The sequence below is a fragment of the Gouania willdenowi genome, chromosome 9 (assembly GCF_900634775.1).
Source record: "Gouania willdenowi chromosome 9, fGouWil2.1, whole genome shotgun sequence".
In the NCBI taxonomy this organism is placed as follows: domain Eukaryota; kingdom Metazoa; phylum Chordata; class Actinopteri; order Blenniiformes; family Gobiesocidae; genus Gouania; species Gouania willdenowi.
The window spans coordinates 3,945,034-3,970,714 of record NC_041052.1 but is presented as its reverse complement, the minus strand read 5'-3'; the positions used below and the strand labels follow the sequence as shown (position 1 = coordinate 3,970,714).

At 35.3% G+C, this 25,681-nt stretch overlaps 1 protein-coding gene across 4 annotated transcripts in view; it reads left to right on the top strand.

The window, feature by feature from the left end:
- The first annotated feature begins 2,315 nt into the window (after positions 1 to 2,315).
- Positions 2,316 to 25,681, top strand: part of aopep (aminopeptidase O (putative)) — a 156,054-nt gene continuing 132,688 nt past the window's right edge. For all 4 annotated transcript variants that reach the window (XR_003674874.1, XM_028458675.1, XM_028458674.1 and 1 more), the window contains exons 1-6: positions 2,316 to 2,373; positions 5,514 to 6,136; positions 6,694 to 6,866; positions 8,552 to 8,744; positions 10,259 to 10,451; positions 11,912 to 12,036. Coding sequence is in view for 3 of the 4 variants with exons in the window: in XM_028458675.1 (XP_028314476.1) it covers positions 5,526 to 6,136; positions 6,694 to 6,866; positions 8,552 to 8,744; positions 10,259 to 10,451; positions 11,912 to 12,036 (1,295 nt within the window). In the remaining variant the exon portion in view is untranslated. The remainder of the gene's footprint in view (positions 2,374 to 5,513; positions 6,137 to 6,693; positions 6,867 to 8,551; positions 8,745 to 10,258; positions 10,452 to 11,911; positions 12,037 to 25,681) is intronic.

Sequence of the window (25,681 nt, the reverse complement as noted above, 5' to 3'; positions counted from 1 at the left end):
TTTGGTTAATGCTAATGCTAGTTAATGTTAATATTGGGTTAATGCTAGCTAATGTTATTGTTGGGTTAATGCTCATGTTAGGTTTATATTAATGCTAGCTAACGTGAGGGTAATGCTAATGATAGCTAATGCTAATGCTAGTTAATCTTAATGCTAGGTTAATGTCGGTGCCCAATCCTTTCGCAGGCCTGATAGTTTCGGATCCTTTCAACACGTGCGCAACGCGTCTACATCTGGTCGGCTTATTTTACGGCACTTTGTGTACTATTTAAACGGTTGAAACGCAGCTATTTGAAAAATATCGAAAATGTATGTTTTGAGTGAATTCCGATTTATTTTGGTTTTTATAAAATATTTAACAAGCGTATGGTCGGTTTACAATCAAATATCACGTTCCAGCAGCTCGGTCGTTAAAATTGTGAGTGAAGGAAGTGACGTAATCTACGCGCATGTGTTGAAAAGATCCAAAACGATAGGGCACTGACAGTTAAATCGAGTTAATGTTAATGCTAGTTAATGCTAATGCTAAATTCATTTAGTTAATTGCTATAACAAAACATGCATGGTTGTCTTAAAAATATTGGACTTCATGTAGTGTTGACCTTCGATAGCATGTGCAGACAAAGTAAAAAAAAAACAAAACAAAAAAGTTAATGCTAGGTCAATGCTAAGCTAATGCTAGGCTTATGCAGTGTTTGCTAACGCCGGCCAGCACCTGCATCCTTGATTGCATTTTCTTCAGGAAATCCAAATATTAGTTATTTTTGCTATTGATGAATTTTTTTTGTAATTACAAGTTAAAGATAGAGTAGCCAGGTTGGATTTTCCAACAATATTATTATTATTTTTAAAAAGGTATTTTGACAGTAAATAAACTACCCAACTTTATTACTCGTGTATTTTTGTCATTTCAGCATCTTTATTTTCTCCAACTGTAGCTTTGATAAACTTTGTCCTCTAAGTTTTATGATTCCCTTCTTTAAATTATGAGGAAAAAGCCTTTAAAACCAGGGTTACACCTTACTACCACATCCAAGAGTAAAACCTTACATTTGTATTTACAGTTAATGATTGAAAGAGGAATAAATGTTCCCCTGTGGTTGCAGAAAAAGCTCTAAAAACATTGCCAAAGTGGTGTGGTTGCTCAGTCTGTTGCTGACCGTTGCTCCGACTAAAGCCTGAAGGTAAGTTTGTAAGTGGATGAATCTTTGTTCAGAATAACGTCCTCAGCAGCTGTATTTACACAACCCTAAAGCAGTTCATTCATTATTTGTCTTGGTGCTAGAAAACAAAGAAGTGAGAGGTATTTGATAAATACAAATGAATAACATAATAAAACCAAATGTTTCATTTTAAGGATTTTGATTATATGGGAAATTAGTGAACATATTTTAAAGATATGATCCTGAGGTAAATCAATGTGATTTTTCAGATATTCTGCAAAATCCTTTGTGTTTCATATTTTCTTCTTTGTTTGGTGAAAAACCTTTACAATGACCTGCAATCATGAGTTATGTATGTGTATGTCTTTAATAAGTGGATCTGTAATATTGAGGTGATAAAAACACGTAGGAATTGTATTATTTTTATTATTTTTAATTTAATTTATGTCATTGTTAAGTAAAATTATATTTAATTGCATTTACTCTTTAAATAATTTTAAATGAAAATTATCTGGTGGGCTGAAATGTAAACGAAAAATACAGAAGATGATTACAATAATACAAAAACAACTCCCCCAACACACAAAAAAACAAACTAAATGACAACAAAAACACACAAATCGGCAACTAAACACACAAAATGAGAGAGAAAAAATACTAATAGGGGAAAAATGACCTCAAAAACACAAATTTAGCAACAAAAAAACCCCCCACAAGTTATATTAAGACCAGATAAACAACAAAAACACACAAATACTGGAAAAAATGTATAAAATAACATTCACACAAAAAACAACTAAACACACAAAATTGGATAGAAATATTAAAAAACAATTAAAAAAAACACACAAATTGAGTGAAAAAAAAAAACAAAACAAAAAAAAAAAAACACAAATGATAATGAGACCACATAAAAATACACAAAATGACAGCAAAAACACAGAAAATGAACTGAATGACAGTGAAAACGACAACAAAATTCACAAAACAGTAACAAAAATATACAATGACAATAATAATGTTGTGATTGTTGGATTCCTAATGCAGAAGATCACATTTTTTAATCAAAGTTGCCATTATCTCTCTGTTGTTAACACTACTCTCCGAACTACAAGTCCTGCCGTCGCGTGTTTCTACGTCATCACTGTGCGACGGACTCTGTGGCGGATGCCTCTGATTCAGGAGCAGCAACACGTGATGCGCTGTGGTGGTACGTTGTTGGTTCTTATTGACACACACAGACTGTTTAAGTGAACCCTGTGTGTAATTATTTACAGATATATTAGATATGTATAACATTGATATCGTTGTGTAATCAGTAGCCACTGTTTTCTGTTCTCTTTACACTTTACACTGAAAGTCAGAGCTGTTCACAGCCATAACAAAGACTTATTTATCACTTTAAAACTCAGATTAAAGATCATACATTGTTTATATATGTATATTTGCATCGGCTACAGTTGGTCATTGTTACTGTTGTTATTACCGTTAAAGAAAACCAGAGATAAAATGTAAGAACAACAGATTAAATGATAGTTTACTGATGTGAGAGGAGCAGCACGAGCTCCCCTGTTTCACCTGCATCATCATCTAAATCAGGTTTGAGTTTCTGACACGTTAAAACATTTATATTTTGTGTCCTAGACGTTCTTAAACTCAGTTATTTTGCATTTACATACTTCTCCAATGTGGGTATATTCACTATATAATGTAAATATAATATATATTTTATTGCAACAACTTGACATTTACCAGTAATTAATTAATTAACTTAATATCACCTGAATGTTGCAAAACTGGGAGGAAAGGGTAAAATCAATCACCGTACTAGGGCTGGGACGATGTGCTTTTATCACGACACACGATACATTAGGAGTAATTTTAAATATCTATCATATCCATCTATCCAATAAAAATATTCCAATTGAAAATATATATATTTTGTAACTAGGACTGTAATATTCTGGGAATTTTCACATTTGGAAATATTCCTTTGAAATTAACGGGAATATTTTGAAGGTTGGAGAACACAAAACAACACATCAATCTTGCTCACCCACTCCCACGAGGCACACGAGAAAAATATATACATAAATTAGCAAATAATTGAACAACTTTTTAAGCTTTTAATAAAAAGCAATATATAAATGAATATACAGTATATATTTTTTAAACATCCTCACATAGGTGCAAACTCGCATATACAAGATATATACTTACAATCTAAAAAAAAACAAATTACATGTATAATTGGGTTATTTTTCAATGAATGCTAATATTTATGTGTGGAAATGGTACAGTTTTTTTTTAAAGTTACTCCCAATTTCTGATTTATATATATATATATATATATATATATATAGATTCTGGGGAGAAATATTAATACTTATTACCGTCACAAGAAAAAATATTTTATATATATAGGATATTTAAAAAATAATTAGATGTGGATTTATCATTTAAGAGTTACTAAGGAAGATTAATTGTCATTTATTAAGTGGAAATCCTGGAACTGAAGCATCTTTTCTACATTTTTAAAAGTACTGTTATTTAACGACGTCACAGAAATAGATGTTATGTTTTTATAAATGTTAAAAAATGTATTTTACGAACATTTAATCCAATGCAAAGCTTCTAAACGCGTCGATGTTGACAATATATTTTTCATTCATGCAAACAATATTTTACGAGCACATTCCACACACAGTTCTTTCTCCGTTTCCTGCTTTAGACGGTAATTGCGAGCGAGTCGGCCAATGGAAGAAAATGTGATGCAGAGACGCTCTCTCTCTCTCTCTCTCTCTGTGATGATGGAGAATGTTTTTGGCTCGCTGCTCGTTTGCTTTTCCCCTGAAACTACTTCATTAACACAGATCGACAAGTGTAAATGGGATCATAAAGTAGTTTTTCCTGCTCGGAAACGTACATAATGTCTGAATAGTTGAGTGTTTAGACTAAAGCTGATTGGACTTGATCTTTATACGCTGGCAAAACATTTTCATAGACAGAAAATGAGGACTTTAGCGCTCAGAAAATGACAAAATATACAGACGTTATAAAACACAAACACCTTGTGATTCCCTGTGGACTCACTGAACTCAATCTGTTAGATATTTCTCTCTTTGAGCTGATCATGACTGAGCTACTTTATAAATATGGTAAAAACAAGAGTCTTCAGTCTGTAACGACCCAAAGAAAATGTTTGTTTTCTCTGACTAAAAATGTTTGATTTTAAAAGTTCTCTTTTTATCAGTACGTATTTCATTCATATTTATTATCCACAATTAAGAAAGACAGAAAGAGTCAATTCAGCAGGAATTCTGTAAGTACATAAAACTTTAAAACAGAAAACTAACAACATGCTTCATTTAAAGTTGCTGGATGATGTAATTAAAAAAATAATAGGAACTATTAGTTTAAACTGGCAAATAATGAGCATGACAAATTGTGAATGTGATTAAATTAGCAAAAACAAGCATTAAATATGGTGAAAGGAGATCAAAAGACACAATAATGGGTCAACATATGTGACATTAGGTGGAAACGGTTTATAAGTGTTGAAAATGTCTTGACAGTGGAAAAAAATGTGCAGAAAAAGTCATTAAAATGTGGTGTCGAAGTGGCAGTAATGTAGCAAAAATGCGTTAAAAGGAGCAAAAATATGGCAAGAAAAAGTGATGAAAATAGGTTCAACTATGGCAAGTTTGGTGCAGTTGCAGAAAAAGGGTAAAAATAAGGTTATTAAGAAAACGTATTATTATTTGCGCCATAGTATATACTGTAGTCATCTTAAATATTAGTTTAAACTGACAAATAATGGGCATGACAAATTGTGAATGTGGTTAAATTGGCATCAAATAAGCATGAAATATGGTGGAAAGAGGTTAAAAGTGACAATAATGGGTCAACATATGTGACATTAGTTGGAAAAAGTGGTATAAAGGGTTTATAAATGCTGAAAGTGGAAAAATTATGCAGAAAAGGCATTGAAATTTGATGGAGAAGTGTCAGAAATGGTAGTAATGTAGCAAAAATGCATTTAAAAATGAGCAAAAATATGGCAAGTTTTGTGAAGTTAGAGGTTAAAAATGAGCAAAAATGAGCTCAAACCAAAACAGACCAAAAACGCAGTAAAAAGAACAATATTTTAGGTGTATTCTTTAATCAATTGTACTGTATTTACTAAAAATATGCAGTAGTACTGATATTGAGCGCAGTTATTTACTGTATTGAAATATTTCTAATACCTAATAAATAATGATTCTTACACTGAACAGGCATTTACAATAAAACCAATAATAATAAGACTGAATAAATCCATATTTTTTGCTCTTTGCTTCTACGTTCTAGGACTGTGTGTCTATGGAGCTCAAAGAAGACCTGAACCCCAGTGATGACCTTCCTCTGCGTTCCAACACTAACCACATCCTAGTCAGACATTATGTTCTGGACCTGGACGTGCACTTTGACAGCAGAATCATCTCTGGTAGCATCACTTTGTTCCTGGAGCCAGTGGAAACCAGTGGATCTACTGGGATCTCCACTATCCAGACTTCAGGCCAAACCAGCCCTGATGGAGATTTTACTTTAGTGCTGGACTGCTGTGACCTCACCGTGTCTAAGGTGGAGGAGCTGGACGTCACATCTGTGCTATCGTCTCTGGACGTTCTACCAGATGTTTCCTCCAGGAGCTCAGCAGATGTTCCACTGACCCGTCAGACAGACTTGATACGTGACCTGATCTCAATGTCCTGCAGCCAGTGGAGACACAAGCACCAGTTGCTCTCCCTGTGTAGTGGAGCTCCAGGTGTGCAGGACGGCAGCTCCATGAGGTTTAACACTGACCGATGGAGTCTACAGGTGTGGAAGGATGGAGTCACGTTCCCTCAACAGTTCCCTAGAGCTCTGAGGATCTGCTATGAGACCAAACCTGGAGGAGGCTCTGTGAGGTGGACCAGAGACCAGGACAACAGGTTGGTCTCAGGAGATAAAGCAGACACGGGGTGCTCACATGTGACAAAAACAGGAAAAATATAGGAAATGACCACAAAAATACACAATATTACTTTCAAAACGACTACAAAAAATACAAAATAACACAGCATTACTCTAAAAACACACAAGAAAAATACCCTCAAATATCAAGATCAGACTCACCTGACCATTTGTTATACTAGTGCAGTATACAGCACTAGTATAACAAATAAAAAACGTACAAAATCACAACAAAAATATATAAAATGACAGAAAAATATCAATGAAAATATATGTTTGATAAAGTTGCCCATCTGTGGTGTGAATTATTGAGTTCTACTAGGATTATAGGCAGCATTCTCTGCCTCTTAGTTTGGATAAAGCATCATTTAAACACATCCACACTCAGATTGAGTAGTTGTGTTCCATTAATTCATCATTCAGACTGCAGGCCTTTTTGTTCTTTGTGTTGTTTCTGTGTGTGTGTGTGTAATGTTTGCTCCTCTGAGCATTGAAATGAGGGTTGTTTATATTTTACCATTGTTTACCCTTCCAGGGAGTGTGTTTACACTGCCGGCTCTCCCATCAACAACAGAGCCCTCTTCCCTTGCCAGGAGCCACCTGTTGCCATGTCAACGTGGCAGGCGACGGTACGGGCCCCCAGTGGGTGTGTGGTACTGATGAGTGGGGAGGAGGAGGCTCTACCTACCCAGGATCAGGACACGAGTAGTAAGTCTGTGTGAATGGATCATAAAGCCTTAGTCATGGTTGAGTTGATTTTAGCTGTGTGCCTAAAAATATGGTAACATTAGACCATTTGATATTTTGCTTAATTTATTTAGGAATTAGTGATTTAAAGTTGATTAAATGTGTCATCATTGGATAGAACTTAAGTTAATATGTGAAAAAAAAGATGCTTTTGATTTAATTTAGGTACAAATGACTTATTTTGCGTCTTCAAGACAATTTTCACTGTTACAAGCTTATTTTTCTCTTCTTTTTTGAGAAAAACATCTTTGTTCTCACATCACGACTACTCCAGCAGAGTTTGTTATATTGTTTAGTGTTGTGATATATATCGTATCGTGTCATGCACATCGTGTATCGTCTTGTCAGAGTCATGGCAATGCACACCGCTACTAAATAATACTAAATTCACCTTTACAAGTACAAAATGGCATAAAATACAATTGATTTGGACATTTTTTGTATAAATACAATCATCTAAAATATTGCATTGTAGGGGGGAAGGGAACAGGAAAGAGGGAGTCAGGGTTGTACAATGGAAGGGGTGGGGAAGAGTCGACTATTTTAAGGTGAGAGTGCAATGTGAAAAGTCACTTTCTGAGCAGCTCCACACAAACAGGCTGATTTGCGGCCTACTTATGCATATTCATGAGTGGGCGTGTCTATAGACGGGACACTGACTTCTTTCTCCCCCCACGGTGATGTAGGGCCAGAGGACGGCCCGCCCTCCTCCCACCCACTCCGTAGCTGAGCTTATGCTGCTTTGTAAACAGGAGACAGAGCGTGGGGGCGGGGCGTTCACCGGTACATACATAACTGTAGAAAATACATACATGTTACAGATGTGCAAATAGTGTTGTGTAATCAGTTAAGCCAGTCTGGTGACTGCGAGACTTAAAAATGTGTCTGTATTCAGGCGTTTCTATGGAAATCCACGAAATCAATATCCGCCGTTGTTTTGCCACAACTTTCAATCTGTGGAAAAACCCAAAATATGTTGGAAAGTCACTTTTAGGTGAAATACAAGCGTATTTAAAAGATGATGTCACGATATCTTTAAGATAAATATTGAGAAAGCATGTCTTTTAGATGGAAGGAATGCGTTATACAGTATCACTACAGCTCTATTGATGTATAGAAGCAGACATTGGCCATGGTTATGTGATGTTTTTATATTTGGAATTAATTATTCAGAATTAAATAATTCAGAATTCAAGTATTCTGCTTCATGTTTACATGGAAATAGCAATTCTGTGTTGAGGTTCACATGGAAAACACGTTTAGTAGCGACAGGACAAGCATGCGCAGAACAATCAGATTCAGAATTAATTTAAAGCGGAGCAAACGTTTACAAGATTGAGAAATTATTCAATTCAGAATTATAATCAGAATATCCCAGCCTCCTACTTCAGATTTAAGTTTAATTCAGAATGGCCATTTTTATTCAGAATTAGGTGTTTTTACAAGGTGATTTTTAGTCTTTTTAAAGAGGATTTAATTTTGATTCTGATTCAAAGCTCTCATGTAAACGTAGCCATTGTGCCGCAACAAAGTGATTTCCAACCAAAGCAAAACGGCGTTATTACCCAACCTGAGTGAATTAACCAAAACAAATGTTTTCACCAAACCACAAACTTTGATAGTTTATTTCTGTTTTTTCCCCTCAGTGTTTTCTGTCTGGCGTTATTACGTCACCATGGCGATGCCGGCCTCTACTTTCACCCTGGCGGTCGGCCATTGGAGACAAGTCACAGAAGAAGTTTCCTTAACAGGCGAACGTTGTGAGGACAGGACGGTGTGTGGGAAGGCTGCTGCTGTTGCTGGGGAAGACGTTAAGGACCATCCTATTCAAACTGACAGGTACTTATGTTTTATTTTTTAGTGTTTTACCTAAAATACCTCCTCCTCGTCAGACTTCAACGTCCCACACTGAGGTTGCATCTGAATAGAGGGAATATTCCCTCCTGTCTCCTTTCCTATCCACTTTTCCTTAACCCTCGGAAGTGTTTAAGTGGCGGCCAAGATAAAGAGCATTTCAATTCTCTAAAAGCTAAGGAAAGGAGGCTCAATGCTTGCTTTATAACCTTCTTTAGCCTAGGAAACACTGATGCATCCTTGACCAAAGGAGACCACATAATGCTGACCCACACTTCCTTGCGGCGACAACACTTAAAGAGACCTGCTCATCCGAGTGTTCACGGAAACTCACAATGACTGAAAACAGACACTCTGTCGTTCATGAAAAAGAGATCAGAGACATTTTTAGCCACATTATGTTTTATTCAACATATTTCATTCACCTAGAAATGCTTTGTGCGGTTGTACATGTGTGTGCCTACAACGTTATGTCAGCCTATATCTGACATATCTTTATTTTCCGTTAACATTGATTTGTGAGTGTGAGCAACCATTCTCAATGTGACGTTCTTTTAGTTTCACTTTTGTTTCTCCTAGCCTCTTTTACTTTGATTTACATTTAAACCTTGTGATATTTACGATTATATCAGCGGTTTGAAGCACAGGGGAAAGTTTTATAAATGCGCTTTTAGTCCATTTTTGGAAATTTGCGCTTTTTTCACCATGGGAGATGTTACTAACCTTCACCGGCGATTATTACGTCACCTAAAGGAAAAGCGTCTGATTGTCAAAACAACATGATGGCTTTTCCCTAATTCCTTTAGGAAGTCTCCGAACACCTTTTCCTTAACCTCGTGACATCATCCACAGGGTTAAGGAAAAGTGGATAGGAAAGGAGATAGGAGGGAGCATTAGGACGCAGCCTGACATTTTCCTTTTGTCCAAACAAAAACGTTCCAAGTGAAGTTTAGCGTGCAGCACACCAAACACAACAAAAAATTTGACTTTAATTGCCCAGTAATAATTATCTCGACCAGAAAATGTCACTTCTAGCAATTTCTTTTAATAGGAGGACATAAAATATATGTTTGGATATTAAAAAAGGGAAGCTTTACTTTTTCCAGGGCCCAGTAAGGCTGGGGTGTCCGTCCAGGTCTACCAGTGGTTTCCAGTAATCCTCCTCCTCCTCTTTCCCTTGTGGTTTTCCTCCAGCAGCAGCCCAGCATAGCCTTCTGCAGGCCACATGAATCTACAAGTACAACGAAGGCCTTTATATTCAGCCAGTGGCTGGAAGGAAACTTGGCTGTCGCTTAAAAAACCCTTTGGAAAAAAACTCTAATGCTGATGATGGATTTTTGATTGAATGGAATTGTGTGTAAGGGGCCTTTAATAGTGTTTTTTATAATAGTCACATGTGCTTCATCCGTACTCAGTTTACTTATTATTTTAGATAAACGGTGATAATGTTATTATCACCCAAACAGTAAAATTTCCTGTTTTTTATGCTTTACCAACAGGTCAGATTCTGCATTCTGCTGTTCATCTCCAGAGGATAAAGTGCTCTCTGCGATTGATTATTCAGGCGTGGACGGCAGCATCTCCTGTTGCCATGGCGACTACCCTTGCCGGTTCACCATGCAGTCGGCCTGGTCGCAGCGGGTGATTCCTCACCGAGTGTTTAGCTGTGACTGCCTGCTGCACAAGGCCCAGGTGGGGCTACAGCTCAGAGCTTCTGAGATTATTAATAATTAGATTAGACATTAGATTAGCAAAGAACACTAGTAGGCATCAGATAATCCATACAGCACTGTGGGTCATTAAGTGTTCTTTGTGTTTGAGAAGTAACCTTTTCAACGATGAGAAAATACATAATAGACTAAAAAATATTATTATAAGGCCTTTAAACTAGGGCTGCCAATTGATTTATTGTAATTAATTATGATAGATCAAAATTTTGTACTTAAGACTAAAGCTTGTAATAGATGCTATTTATTGAAAGAAAATCTTGGAGTTAATGTAGAATTATCACACAAAGTATATTTAAATTCAAAGACCAATTTAAGAGCGTTCTTTCAGCTTTGAATGAACTCAGTTTAGCAAAAATTTAATTTTTTGTTTTTTTATCACTTACAGCAGTGTACTTTGACCAATAATAGTTGGCCCGCCAAAAGGAATTGATTAAAAAAGATTTAAAATGTATTATTTAAATGTTGTGACCAGCTAAATTATTACAATAACCGTCCTTAAAATTACAATATGTTAGGCTCAGATAAATATTTATTTGAAAAGGTCATTATTTAATCATTCTGTGTGATTAAAGACAGCAGCCTTAATATCACGGGTTTACTGTCTGTCTCATAAAGCAGACACAATGGAGCCAAAGCAGTAATAAGTCAGTCTGTAGCAAATTCAATTTATTTAAAATAAATAACTTCATGAAATTAGGTTTTTTTTCGTACAGGATCTAATAGTAGGATGTTATAGATGAGAAAAACTTTTGTTTAGTAGGAAAAAAAAACATGTTTTGCCTAATGAAGATGATGCAATGTTACTATGGGGGTATTTGAGAGAGAGAAAGTGGAAAAATTACACTACAGCATTAAAATTGTGGCATTTAATCATGTTTTTTAAATTCAAAAATGATAATCATAATAATGATGATGAAAATTATCTTAAGTGGAACATGAACTGAAAATACAAAAGTCAGTCTTGGTCCCACAACCTGGAGCAATGACCGGAAATGATAAAAACTACAGAAATAAATCTATTCAGGAGGCACTATATACTTGATCATTCCACTCTTTTACAAAATGAGATTCTTTAAAATGTGTGTTATCGCTTTTTCGTTCCATCATTATGCTCTATAGTATATAATTCTATAATTATTGCATAGAATTCTGACCAAAATGTTGTAGTCAGACATAAGGGAACTTAAGCCAAAAGAATCTAATAAAGTGCAGGCTCACCAAGAAATTTGGATGCATGGGATACACACTCCACCGAAGGTTCGGGGTCAGTCAACACAGGAAGTAAACAAAACTGCATTAATTGCGCATTTTTTTAATGAATCAAACATCTTAAATTAATCAACAAAGTTAATGAAGTAATTTTGACAGCACTACTTTAAACACTTAGTCATTAATTTTGCTTTCATTTCATTTATTCTTCAGATGCAAGTTCTTCCATTGTTATCTCGATGTTTGGCGGCAGCTCATGACGTTTTGGGCGTTCATCCTTTTCCTCGCCTTGATGTTCTCATCGTCCCATCAGGATTTTCAAGCCTAGGCATGGCCAGGTAATAACACAAAAACCTTTGTTTTGTATCTTATACAAAAACATATAAAAACAAGATATTACATACTGTAAATGTTGTTCTTTGCGATTCTACAATCGATCAGGAAACCGGTGAACACCATATCTCTGTTTCATATGCACGGCTGGTCCGTCTTTGCCCATTCCACCACATTAAATACTAATGCTCAAACTACAGATGGATCCCAAGTGAGAAAAAGTTCCAAATGTAAAGATTGTGTGATTTTATTTCCTTTAGATGTTGGTAAATGCAGAGAAAAGTAAGGACGGACTAACTTTAAAGAGTATTTTGTCTTTAGCTTTTTTTGATAGACTTAGTCCCTCAAGTTGGACAGGCTTTTTGTCTTTTATTATGGATTTGATGATTTCTCATCAATCTCATCTGTTTTGCTACTCGTTGAAGGCGGTTGCATTCTTCTCTGCTCCCACTCTCCTCCCAATCCCTATTGCTGCTTGTTTTGTTTTCTGTCTTGTGGATCTAATAGGAGACACTCTCTGTACTTTATCCAAAAACAGAAACAATGGAATTGGTCATCTGGTCTATCAATGCAATCGATCAAATTTTTCGACAAAAAGACCGGCCAGGGGTAAGCCCGCGTGTCTGGATGGAACGTTTGCGGCCGGATACACGATGGGTTCCTGGAATAAGTCGAAGGTTGTGTGTCTGTCCATGCTTTCCGTGGAGGACATCTCCGTGATTGGATTTATGGTAGCAGGGATGCTGCTGATTGGAGCGGGCAGCTTTCTGAGGCTCCCAGCGGCTGTCGCCACCCTAAACCCCCAACCCCAATAGGGAAGTCAGTTTAAAACCTGCTTTTCCCCCTCACCTCTGCTCCATAGTTTTCTCGTTCTTGTCCTCCCATGTTATATGCAGTGTTGGGTGGTAACTCGTTACAATATATTTCTAAAGAAATAACGCCGTTACCATTACTATATGGTGCGTTTGTCCGTTACTTTGCTAGCTGCAGTGTACTTCCTGTTTACAGTGGAGCTACATATATTCGCGGGATGCCGTGCCAAACATGGTAAAACAGTAGAAGAAGAAGCATTGTCAGAGTTTTTCTGTTTACATCACGTGCAGCAATCATGGCGAGTCAAGGACGAGCTTCTCAGATTGGAAATATGCGCTTTTTTTTTTGTCTCCAAAAGATGCATCCGTGAAGCTAAGCTAACGCTGCGGCTTGATTTTAATGGACTGTGACTGTTATCCAGGGACAGGTCAGTCAAACTATTGCACGGTATGTCGCTACTGCTGAGTCACTGCTAACAGCAGCTTGTTAGCCTGATATGTTTAGCATTGTGTAGCTGAGAAAAATGCTGTGAATTAGTTTTTCCACATTTATTTTCATAAGCATTTTCAACAGCAGAATGTGCACCTGGAATATGCACAGCTTACTTTACATTACTGTGCTCAGCCTGTTTTAATTTTGGAGCAGCTGTTTTGTGCTTTATATGCACATCATTTATGGTTGTTTTATAGCAGTTGATCAACAGTGGATTATTATATTGTTACAGCACTAATATGAAGCTGTATGAACAGAAATGACCCAAAATAAATAATAAATTTTTTAATTCTAAGTAACTCAAAAGTTACTTTTTCCAGTAATGCATTACTTTTTGGTGTAAGTAATCAAAATAGTAACTGAGTTACTTTGTGAATGAAGTAACTAGTAACGGTAACTACTTACTTTTTTTCAGTAACTAGCACAACACTTTTTTTATCTTATTTAAAATTGACTCACTATTTATTACATATTGTATTATACAGTATCTCATCTTTTTATAACTACACATAGTTGTCTAGATTAGGTCAATGAGAAACTGAGCTTCATGATAATTAACTGATTCTTTCACTGATGACTGATCATTGATTGTTCCTAAAAACCTGACGGGGGGGCATCTCAATTATTCAAAGTATCCCATAGCTAGCGTATTGAACGTGGTCAGGTTAGTTTTTTTTTTTTAGTTAACAAATGCGTCTGCTATTGTAAACATTGAGCAGATGCAGGACATTTGGCTTCATGCCGACTCATGTTTATAGCTACTTGATGAATGTACACACGAGCCTAATATCCACTTTCTCATTAGCTCTGTATTGGCCTTGGTCAGTCTGGAGGGAAATAAATATCTGACTTATAACTGCTAAATGTTTCAGCATGCTCACCGGCTACTAATGCAACCGTTTGCTGATTGAAGCTTTGTAGTTTTTTTTTTGTGCGTAGAAGGTTCTTTGCAAACAGCTGCTGCTGCATCTGGAAATAGGTCTGAGTGCTGTGAGGGTGAACCGTGGTAATTACATGGAGGCTTGAAAAACAAAAGCTGCAAAAGATGCTGAAATGATCATCATCAGAAACAAAAAGCTGAAAGGAAATCAGGAGTTTAGATTCTGGTGGTGTTTTTTGGGTCAAGTAACCATTTTTATAGCCATTTGAGATCCAGTCTACATAGTAAAAACCCTTTAGAAACACTATATTTTTCAGTCATTTCAACACATTTTCAGGACATCCCACGCATTTTGGTCTAAAAAAAAATCCAGAAATGTGTACCAACAGTTCCGTGATTATTCAATAGACCTACTATTTTTTTAGTTTGATCGGGTGAATACTTTTTGAGATATGCCCAATTTAGCGAGGGGGGGTATGTGTTGATTTTTGTTCGTCTTTATTTTTCTTCCATTTTTCAGCTTTCAATATCTCAGGAACTACATCACATAGGAAACTGAAATTTGGTATAGTAATTCCGCTCCACCTACTCTCTCAGAATATATAAACATATCTGCTATACATCATATCTGGTGGAGATGGTAGCCCCTCAGAATTGGAAAAATGTTCATTTCGAACATGTTTGGGCCTTCAGTAAACTACTTAGCATATGTCTCAGCTCCCTGTAATTTAATCAGCTTAGAGCTATGAACATAGACTGTTCACATCGCTAATGATTAGTCACAGATATGCATTGGTTCTTGGGTGACACGCTCTTGAAATCTGAAAAAAAATCTGATCTCTGTTTTAATTTATATTATAATTTTATATTTATATTATCTATTCAGATGCAACCTCAGTGTGGGACGTTGAAGTCTGACGAGGAAGAGATATAAAACATTTTTTCTTAATGCAACTTTTTCATTTTTATTTTGAACCCCAACTTTGGGTTATTTCACCACTCACCAATATTGAAAATCCTTTAAATGAAGTCATTGTAGAATGTCTTTGTGTCTTATGATAATTTATTGTTTATTAGTTTTTCACTAGTAACATAAGAAATAAAATATATTTTCGAGAACTTCATGAACCAATTTCTCATTTTCTCTTTTTTTAGGTGTTAAAAATACATGAATATATTATATATCCATCATCATTATCATAACCCAGATAAGTAGTCGTAGTAATAAGAGACAATAAAATACATTTTTGAACACTACATCTTTGAATACAGTATTTTCACATCAGTTGTAATTTAGTTTTTATCAGATAAATACATAGTGTGACCTCATAGATCAATAAATCAGTTTACTCACAAACAAAAATACAGAAGATTCCATTTTCACTCGGAAGTTTGTTTTTACCTCCACTGTAAACATTCGTTTTGTTGACAAGTTGGAAAAGTTTGGTGCTTTGCATTGTGGGATGTGGAGTTCTGTAGACAGATGCATAGAAGTGTTTTTACTTCATTCTTGCTGTGATACTGTGAAGAATGCAGTAAAAACACTTCTATGCACTCGTCTACTGGACTCCACATCCCACAATGCAATGCACCAAAGCTGTTCCAACAATGTCAGCAAGAGTGTGTTTACAGTGGAGATCAAAACAAACTTTGGAGTGGCAATTTCTACCTTCAAATTGCTGTATGAGTAAATGATCTTTGATTTATTGATATAAATACTTTCAACATTTTTAATTTGCATTCATTTCATCATTTACATTACATTTGCAATAATTATTGTTTTAAACTCTGATTAGTTGAGTGTTGTTTTGGATTAACTGCAGCTGTATGATAAACTCTTTAGAAGTAATTCCGTGTTTTTAGATAAAGAGCGTTAGATTTGTGCGTCGTCTGCCTGGTGTATTCCACAAATCTGATTTAAACTTGAACAGGGTGGAACACTTTCTTGGCTTATCTGTGGTATTCAGTGCTCCAGGTGTGTTGTGTTATTTGAATGAAAGTGTGGTATAATGTGGAATGTTTGCTTTCAAAATGCAGAGGTTATTTATTCACAGCCTGCTGCTGATTTGATGATCTATCTGCTTTATTTTTGCAATTTAACCCAATCAAACCTCATTTAATTTGCATTAGGCTCACGGAGTTGAGGCTTTGTAGACTTTGTTGTCTTTTGTCGGCGGTGCATCCAACTAAACGTTTTCAATACGCAGTTTTTGACTTGATTTATCGTCATCTTATTTGCAAAATTATCTTTTAACCTCTTCATCATGTTTTCTCTACTGCTTCTTAAAAAAAAGTGCCCAAAATGTTTTCCATCCTGATGTGCTCTGCACTGCTTTTATTAATGCATCGTGCTTTCACTAAACTATATTTCCATCCCTACTATAACCTATTCCAGGCATGGGCCACTGACAGCCCAGGGGATTCAGAAGCAAATGCAAGAATTAACTCCAAAAACACACAAGATGATTCATGAGAAAGTTAAACAAAATGCCAACAATAATATACAATAGCACAGAAAAAAATATAGAAAAGAACAAAAATACACAAAATGACAGAAAGATATCCAAAATGACAACAAAAACATACAAAAATACATTAAAACGACAACAAAAAAGTACAAAATTAGTACAAAAATTCACAATATCACAGAAGAATATACAGAATGACTTCAAAAACAAATATACACAAAATGATGGACAAATACATTAAAATTACAACAAAAATATACAAAATGACTCTACAGACATACAGAAATACACACAAAAATGAAAAAAATACATTAAAACAGCAGCAAAAGTAACAAAGTGACAAATAAATTCACAATATCACAGAAAAATACAGAGAATGACTTCAAAAATATACAAAAAGTTATAGAAATACATTTAAACAACAGAAAAATATACAAAAGGACTAGAAAAATTCACAATATCAAAGAAAAATGTGACTTTAATAACATACAAAAATACACAAAATGATAGCAAAATACACTAACATGACATGAAAAATACACTATTACCAAAAAATATTAAAAAATGACTCGAAAAACATACAAAACAACATCAAAAACACACAGATTGATGACTAAAATACAAAAATGATAGAAAATCACACAAAATGACTCCAAAATTAGACTAAACTCTTTGTTTTTTCCCCTTTAATGCTCAGATTGGTCATTATTTTTACATGAATGTTGATAATGCGTGCCTCAGATTACCGGTAGATACAATCACGTTTTTCTGGCCCCCGCTGTGAATAAAGTTGCCCATTTTTATCTTATATATACATATATACTGTGTATATATATATATATATAATCATGTCTTAATGTGTCCTCTAGTGTTTAAAATCTTTTCAAAATGATGCAGGTTGCTTTAAAAATCCCCTTTTCTTTTTCCCTCTCTGCTATAAATGGTTTATAATTGTTCCTGGTGACATATGGTGTCCTTGGAGATACAACTCCTTGCAGTCAGAATCCAAATGATTTATGAATCAGTGCAGCTGATAAAGTAAACTGATTGGGATGGTGGGTAAACAAACCAGTGCCTGTGTTCTGTAACCAGCATCCCTTTCTGCTCCTTTCACTGTGTCCCAGACAGGAAATGAGCTCATACTGTATGCATTTAGTGACTTTTTTTGATGCTACAGCCAAGTGTGCTCTCAGTCTAAGGTATTTTTATCTACAAAAAGCAGCTGGATGGTCACTGGGCCTCAGCTTTTCACTCAACTTTTCCTATTTTTCAACATACATCGAAGTCCACGCTCACTGTTCTTTGGATAAATGAACAATCATTGATCAAATGTAGTTAAATCGTCCTCTTGCTGTATTTCATCTTAAGTAAACATCTCTTCTTGTTTGACGGATGTTTTCTTTGACTTATGAAGATAGCTCCAGGCTTGTATTCCTTCCCTGGCAGCCATAGGACTCCAGTTAGCCACAGATGACAGAGAAGAGATTTACAGCTTTCATTAGAGCACCTGTAAAACTGTGCGTGGTTTAAACTCCCCCTAAAGCTGATGATGTGATACCCACAGCGCCGCCATAGGAAGCCCGTGAGGTCAGCCAAAGTGGAAACATAGATTGAGATGAAGATGAGAGACAAGAGGGTGAAGGTAGTGAACCCCAGGATGTGTACATACTGTAAGTAGATGGAAAAAGTGGTGAAATGGGACAAAAATTCAGCTTTGGCATTTTATCTACATTATAATTATTATTCCCCCAGAAAACCTTAAAAGGGGGACAATTTTTAACCTCCTTTTAGCTATTTCCTTTGGCCCATTTTTGCCCATTTTCACACTTTTTTTTTAAAGACTTTAGCTATCTTTTGCCAATAAATAACCCTTTTTTCCATTTTTTTGGCCATTTTTGCCAGATGATTTTGACACTTTTATCCAATTTTTATACTTACATTTTTTTGGGCCACTTTTCATCTGAATAAGGCCAATAAATATCACATTTTGCTTCTTTTTGTTCCACATTTTTTTGCCTTTTTTCACTATTGTTGGCCACATTTTGCCCATTTAAACTACCCATTACATACCACCTGTTTCCTCTTTATTTGCCTATTTTTTGGCCACTCTTGACTGGTTTTGGCCCATTTTAGTCACTTTTCACTTTTTCCTTACCATGTTTTTTGCCACTTTTGGACCATTTTTGGCCACCTGTCTGCCTTGTCAAAAAAAAAATACTAGCGGACAGGACCGGTCCACTTTGGGTCGACAGACATCGTCCCAATATGCCAAATGGCCAGTCCCCCCTGGTAGGTGGAAAAGATGGTGTCATGGGATTTCAAAAACCACAGAAATTGGTTAAAAGTTGAAAATTAGATTGGCCAAAAACAGACAGAAAACGAATTCAAAGTGTAAATATTAGAACAATTACTTTAAACTGGCAAATAATGGAGATGACAAATTGTGAATGTGGTGAAACTGGCGAAAAATAAGCATGAAATATGGTGAAAAGAGGTTAAAAGTGACAATAATGGGTCAACATATGTGACATTAGGTGGAAAAGTGATGGAAACGGTTTATAAGCGCAGAAAAGGCATTGAAATTTGATGGAGGAGTGGCAAGGATTTAAAGATGTAAATCTGTGTTTTAATGGTTAAAAGTGACCAAAAATATGAGACAAAAAATATCAAACCACAACATAATTACACAAAACAATAACAACCTATGAAAATAACAGTAATTTACACAAAATAACAATTAAAATGGCCATGAAATTCTTGAAGCGACAACAAAAAATGCACAAATAAACATAAATACACAAAATGCCAACACACCATAATAAAATGACAGGAATTGACAAAATGACTCCAAAAAAATACACAACGGACAGAAAAGTGGTTAAAAAGGGTTCAAAGTGTCAATATTGGAACAACTAGTAAGAACAATTAGTTTAAACTGGCAAATAATGGGCATGACAAATTGTGAATGTGGTTAAATTGGCAAAAATAAGCATTAAATATGGTAGAAAGAGGTTAAAAGTGACAATAGTGGGTCAACATATGTGACATTAGGTGGAAAAGTGGTGGAAAGGGATTATACGTGCTGCAAATGTCTCGGACGTGGAAAAAATGTGCAGAAAAGGCATTGAAATTTGATGTAGAAGTGTCAGAAATGGGAGTAATGTAGCAAAAATACATTAAAAGCCGTGTCATAGGAAGGTTGTGAGGTCGACCAAAGTGGAAGCTTAGATTGAGACGTTGAAGGCGTGTTCGCAGCGGGCCAGTGAACCCCAGGATGTGGGAGAGGACGTGTGCATTACTCCCAGCAACAAAGGCCATTAGCCTGTGGAAGATCTTCATTGACTGTTTAATCTAGAGATTGGGAGGTATGTGGGGGTCCAGGCCCAGTTTTAGTGCAGCGTTCCAGTGAGAACAGCAGGAGTGAAGGACCAGTGAGCTGTGAGCAGATACAAAGGCACCGCAGAGGCGGGCCAAGGGAGGTGTGACGTTTTCATCTAGACAAACAACACGGAGGGCAGGAAACGGGAGATTAACAAGTCAAGTAAGTTCATCTATGACTTCATGGGTGGGAAAAAAATTACGTTTTAACTTTATTGTGCTCTAAAGCAACAACACAAATATACAAAATGACTACAAAAATTCACAATATCACAGAAAAATATACAAAATGACTTCAAAAACATTCAAAATAACATAAAAGATGTAAAAATTCATAAAAAAAAATATGCTAAATGACTACAACAATTTACATTATCACAGAAAATATACAAATTTTCTTTAAAAAAATATACAAAAAGATGCAAAAATTCATGAAAATTACAACTAAAATTTACAAAATGACTGCAAAGATTCCCAATATCACAGAAAAATATACAAAATGACTTTAAAACATACAGATATACACACACAGATGGAAAATACATTCAAATTACAACAAAAATGTACAAAATGACTGCAAAAATTCACAATATCACAGAAAAATATACAAAATGACTTTAAAAACATTCAAAAATACATAAAAGATGTAAAAATTCATAAAAAATATGCAAAATGACTACAACAATTTACATATCACAGAAAATATACAAATTTTTTTTAAAAAAATATACAAAAAGATGCAAAAATTCATGAAAATTACAACAAAAATTTACAAAGACTGCAAAGATTTCCAATATCGCATGAAAATATACAAAATGACTTCAAAATGATACAAAAATTTACTAAAAGATAGAAAATGCATTAAAATTACAACAAAGATGTACTATAGGAGGTATGTTAGTTTATTTATTGATTGAAAATTGTTAGCACCTTACATACTGTATCAATCAAAATTACTCCAAAGAATTCCCAATATTAGGGAAAAATGTGCAAATTGACTTCAAAAACATATACAAATAAAAAAAGATTGAAAATACATTTAAATGACAACAAAATTGTTCTATAGGAGGCATGTGGGGGCCTCGCCGCTCGGATTAGTTTATTTATTGATTGAAAATCATTGGTGTCTTACATACTGTATCAATCAAAATAACTCCAATAATACATAAAAGTATAAAAAAATACATGAAAACAACAAAAAATATAACAAAATGACTACAAAAAATTGCAATGTCACAGAAACATATACAAAATAACTATAGAAACATAGAAAATTACACTAAGTGATAACAAAAATACACAATATCACTTTTTTTTTTGTTAAAACACAAAACGACATAGAAAACACTCGTTTATTTATTGATTGAAAATCATTGGCGCCTTACCTAATGTATCAATACTTTATACATGGAAGTGCAGATATCAGACCATGCAGGATTTTCATGTTGAAAAATCCTAGATTTTTGGACCGATTTTGGTGTAATTTAGAAGAAATTTAAGGGAATATTTGAGAGTTTTTCTACAAATTGCGATTTCAAATAACTGCAATTCTGTGATAAAGTCACGGAAAATATTGTGAAGTTTCATCATACTTCATTCACCCGGCCCACAGTGGATGCGTTAAAGGGCTGGATTTGGCCCTCACACCTTAAGTTTGACACGTGGTTTACAGAAGTAATTAATTCCATCTTTTTACAGTTTTTAATACATATTTATGTGTGTACACATGGGTTTATTTACAACACTGTTTTTGGTCATTTTTTAATGATTTTTTTGTTTTTATTCTTATTAAAAAGGAAGGAAATGACGGTTTCACAAAGATTAAAAGGCGTATGAGTTTCAGTCACAGCTGGAGATTCCCTTGCATTTAATTGGGCATCCAGTTTGTATGAAAAGCTCATTGTGCCGAGGGATTTGGGAACATGGGAATGGCACTATCAGACGCTCTCACTCTGTCACAGTCTGATTAACATTTTTTATCTTTGTATTTCCCCTTCTGATGATATTTTTTCTGTTTATTTTATTTTACTTTCGTCCAGCTTAAGCGGCGTGTTTCTTTTTTAACTTCTTTTAAAATGACTAATCTTGTTAGCCCATCTTGACCTCGCCGTTTTTGTGTGGGAGTGACAGGAAGGGCACAGCGTTTCCTCCCGCTCTTTGAAGCGGGGATTTATGCATCCCACGGTGCTGGCTGGACTAATCTGGGATCACTGTGTGTGTGTGTGTGTGTGTGTGTGTGTGTGTGTGTGTGTGTGTGTTTGCTGTGTGCCCAAATGAAGACATATCTGACGTGTCTGAAGCAGAGAACGGTGTTTTCCCCCAAAAGTGTTGAACTTGACCTTTTTGTGTTGCTGTAATGTTGTTTTAGCGACGTGCAGACAGGATAATTCCTCTGCTCGTGTTTGTAACAATGCATGTATTGTTAATGGAATAGTGTCATGGTGTGTTTTTACCGTTGTTGTACAGCATTGGATAAATTAGACTGTTATCACAGCGGTAGGGACAAGAAATTTAGAAATAGAACATCAGGAAGGAACAAAGGGGTTTGTTTGTGTGGTCATTTTGTGTCTTTTTATGTTATTGTTGTTATTTTGTGTTTTTTCCTCTCATTTTGCATGTTTTTGTTGTTTTAAGTATTTATTTTTATATATATCATATTGTATGTTCTTGAAGTTGTTTCCTGTCATTTTTTCTTTTTCTTTTGTGTGTATTTTTTCATCATTTTGTGATTTGGGAATACTTTGTGTATATTTGTTGATGTTTTCTATGTTTTTGTTGTTATTTTGTGTATTTTTTTGTCATTTTATGAATTGGGAGTCATTTTTGTGTTCATTTGTTAATGTTTTGTGTGTTTTTGTTGTTGTTTTGTGTGTTTTTGAAGTCATTTTGTGTATTTTTGTTGTCTATTATATTTTTCTCTCATTTTGTGCATTGTCTTGTGCATTTTTTTGTGTCATATTATGTGTTTTTTAAATCATTTTATAAATGTTCGTGTCCCAATTTTTTATTCCTTTTGCGTGTTATGATTATGTTTTTTTTTTTAAAATTGTGAGTCATTTTTGTGTGTATTTGTTGCAGTTCTTTCTGTTTTTGTTGTTGTATTGTGTGTTTTTGTTGTCATTTTGTGTGTTTTTCAAGTCATTCTATATATTTTTGTTATCTACTGTATTTTCCTCTGATTTCATAAGTTTTTAAAAAGTAATTTTGCGCTTTTACTTTGGGGGCCGCACAAAATTAAAAGCGAGATCCACAGTTGCCCACGTCTGTTCTATGTTAGCATATTTGCTTGTATATATATCTTAAGCTATCCTATATACAGACTCCTTTTCTTGTTGCAAAATTAAATAAAACACTTTATGAGCTTTTTGCAAACATCTTTATTGGTTAAAGGGTTTGAGTAATTTCCCCTGGTATTAAATTCCTTATCCTCCTGTTTGTGCACATTCTTTTTGTGCAACACACACTTTACAGGGAGTGGCTGGCTGAAGAAATTGGGTGAAAACGTAGTTAAACTGCTCGTTCCACTAGCTGTATAACTGTCACAGGCACCGTTTAAAGTTATGACTGGTTTATACCTTTTGACCTCTCTAAGTGGCACTGGAACATTTTCAGCCTGACTTCACTTGATTGCATTGTTTGTTTATGGGCTGGCAGGAAGTGGCATTGGACATTGGTCCCAGTTGGGAGGAAGCAGGAGCTGTAGCACACGGGGGGGGGGGGGGGGGCGGTACCCCGCAGGGTAATCCCTGCTACCCTGGAGTTTTTTAATATGCCACCTGAGCTACTCTCTCCTTTTAAAGCACCTAAAGCGTGGTTGTGCATATTTTAACAAGGAAACATCACATACTGTATTTACCTTTATGTTATTCTTTCTCAAAGCAGACCCACAGTCACCTTTTTTCAGCAACAATGGGATCAGCTGGTCATTTTAGGTGTGTAATCAATATCATGTTGACAAGTGACAACAGGCAATGTTTCTAATTAACATTTTTATCAGTTTGCTAATAAATAGTTTCATGATTTGATGACCTTTAAATCTCACTCAGGCACTGTAGATGTGCAAGGTTTTTTTGTTGTTGTTATTTTTCAACATGGTTTATTCTATTTACAGTCACAATTATAATAAACACACAGGTGTCTAGCAGAAAACGCCTATGTCTCTCTATGACTGTGTGTCTGAGTCTGTTCAAAAGTTTAAAATAAAGCAAGAACAGTTATCTTCATGGCTGGGCCCTTCTCCGTACAAATACGAGGCTGATACAAATGTGATTTAGCCATATATTACAGGGCAGACCAACTCTGCTCTGCTCTGTTCACTGACCTTGTGGTCACGTGATAACAGTGCTCAATGTGTGAGTGTTCAAACCAAAGTATCAGGGCCTACCAGAGACAGACATAAAACGCATATCTTTAACCCGCATCCTGATCACGTGATCGTTTTAAAGAGCCAATAGCGGCAAAGTGCAGCTTTCTTGGATCGCTGTTTCAATCCGTGTCAAAAGTGCGGATTTTAAACTACAAACCAGTTTTTAAATTATGTTGATAGTGCAAATATAAGTGGGAATATGAGGCAAAATGTGCACGTGTTTTTGCGTGACATTTTCTTACGCGTTCAGTGCACGCTCCGTGCATGAAGACAGGTGAGGAGCGCTTCTAAAACGAGACTAAAAAACAGCTCTGAAACGTGACACCATAGCTTCTTCCTATTGGTTGAGAAGAAGAAACAAAATTTCACTTATAGCGGCCATGTTGTTGCCAGGCGAAAGGTAAACAAAGAGAGACGAAGAAAGCGAGAGTGAGTTGAGAGATTTGAGAGAATAGCGACTATATTATTAGAGTGTAGTGTGTCTAGTATATTAGTTTTTTCTTTGATATAAACACAATGATGCACAAATAATTTGTCTTTCCCTGTATTTGTGATTCATACTTTTTTGTACTAAATTGCGTGACACATTGCTTCCATTTCACTGTAAATAGCTATATATAACTGTGTTGTTTGATTCATCTGTATATAAGTTTTTGAAATATATAGTTTAGAATTGCTATACAAACAATAAAAATGATTCATTAAAAATGTTGGTGACTTTTATAGTAAAAAATCTAACTTTTTCCCACTTATAGTGGTTTTAGATCCACTGTGTTAATACAATATGTCATATTAAAGAAAATACATCAGGGTCTCCTGAAAAAAATTATACCAAACAAGGGAAGATGGATTTATGGATTTCCTTATTTGAAATATAAAGGTAAACTCAAACTTAGGCCCCAGAGGGTTAAATCCCTATTTTGACATGATTTAATCATGTCGACCTAAAAGTATAAGACAACACGTTAACACAAAACCGTAAACTAGCATAAAACCGCTCACACTAATATCAAATCTCCACAAATATAATAAACTCCAGCATATTTTAACATTTCCCCACTCTGACATGTGAAAACATGCCAAAAATATGAGACAGGGATAATCAACCGTTCTGTGGTGACCAGGCTTTACACGATCAGGATTTTTGGGCGAGTTTAAAAAAAACTACCATAGATTTGATCATATGAATTCAGGTTGTTTTTTTAGGTACTGACTGAATTCCTTCAGTACTACCTGATACAGATTCACAGAAA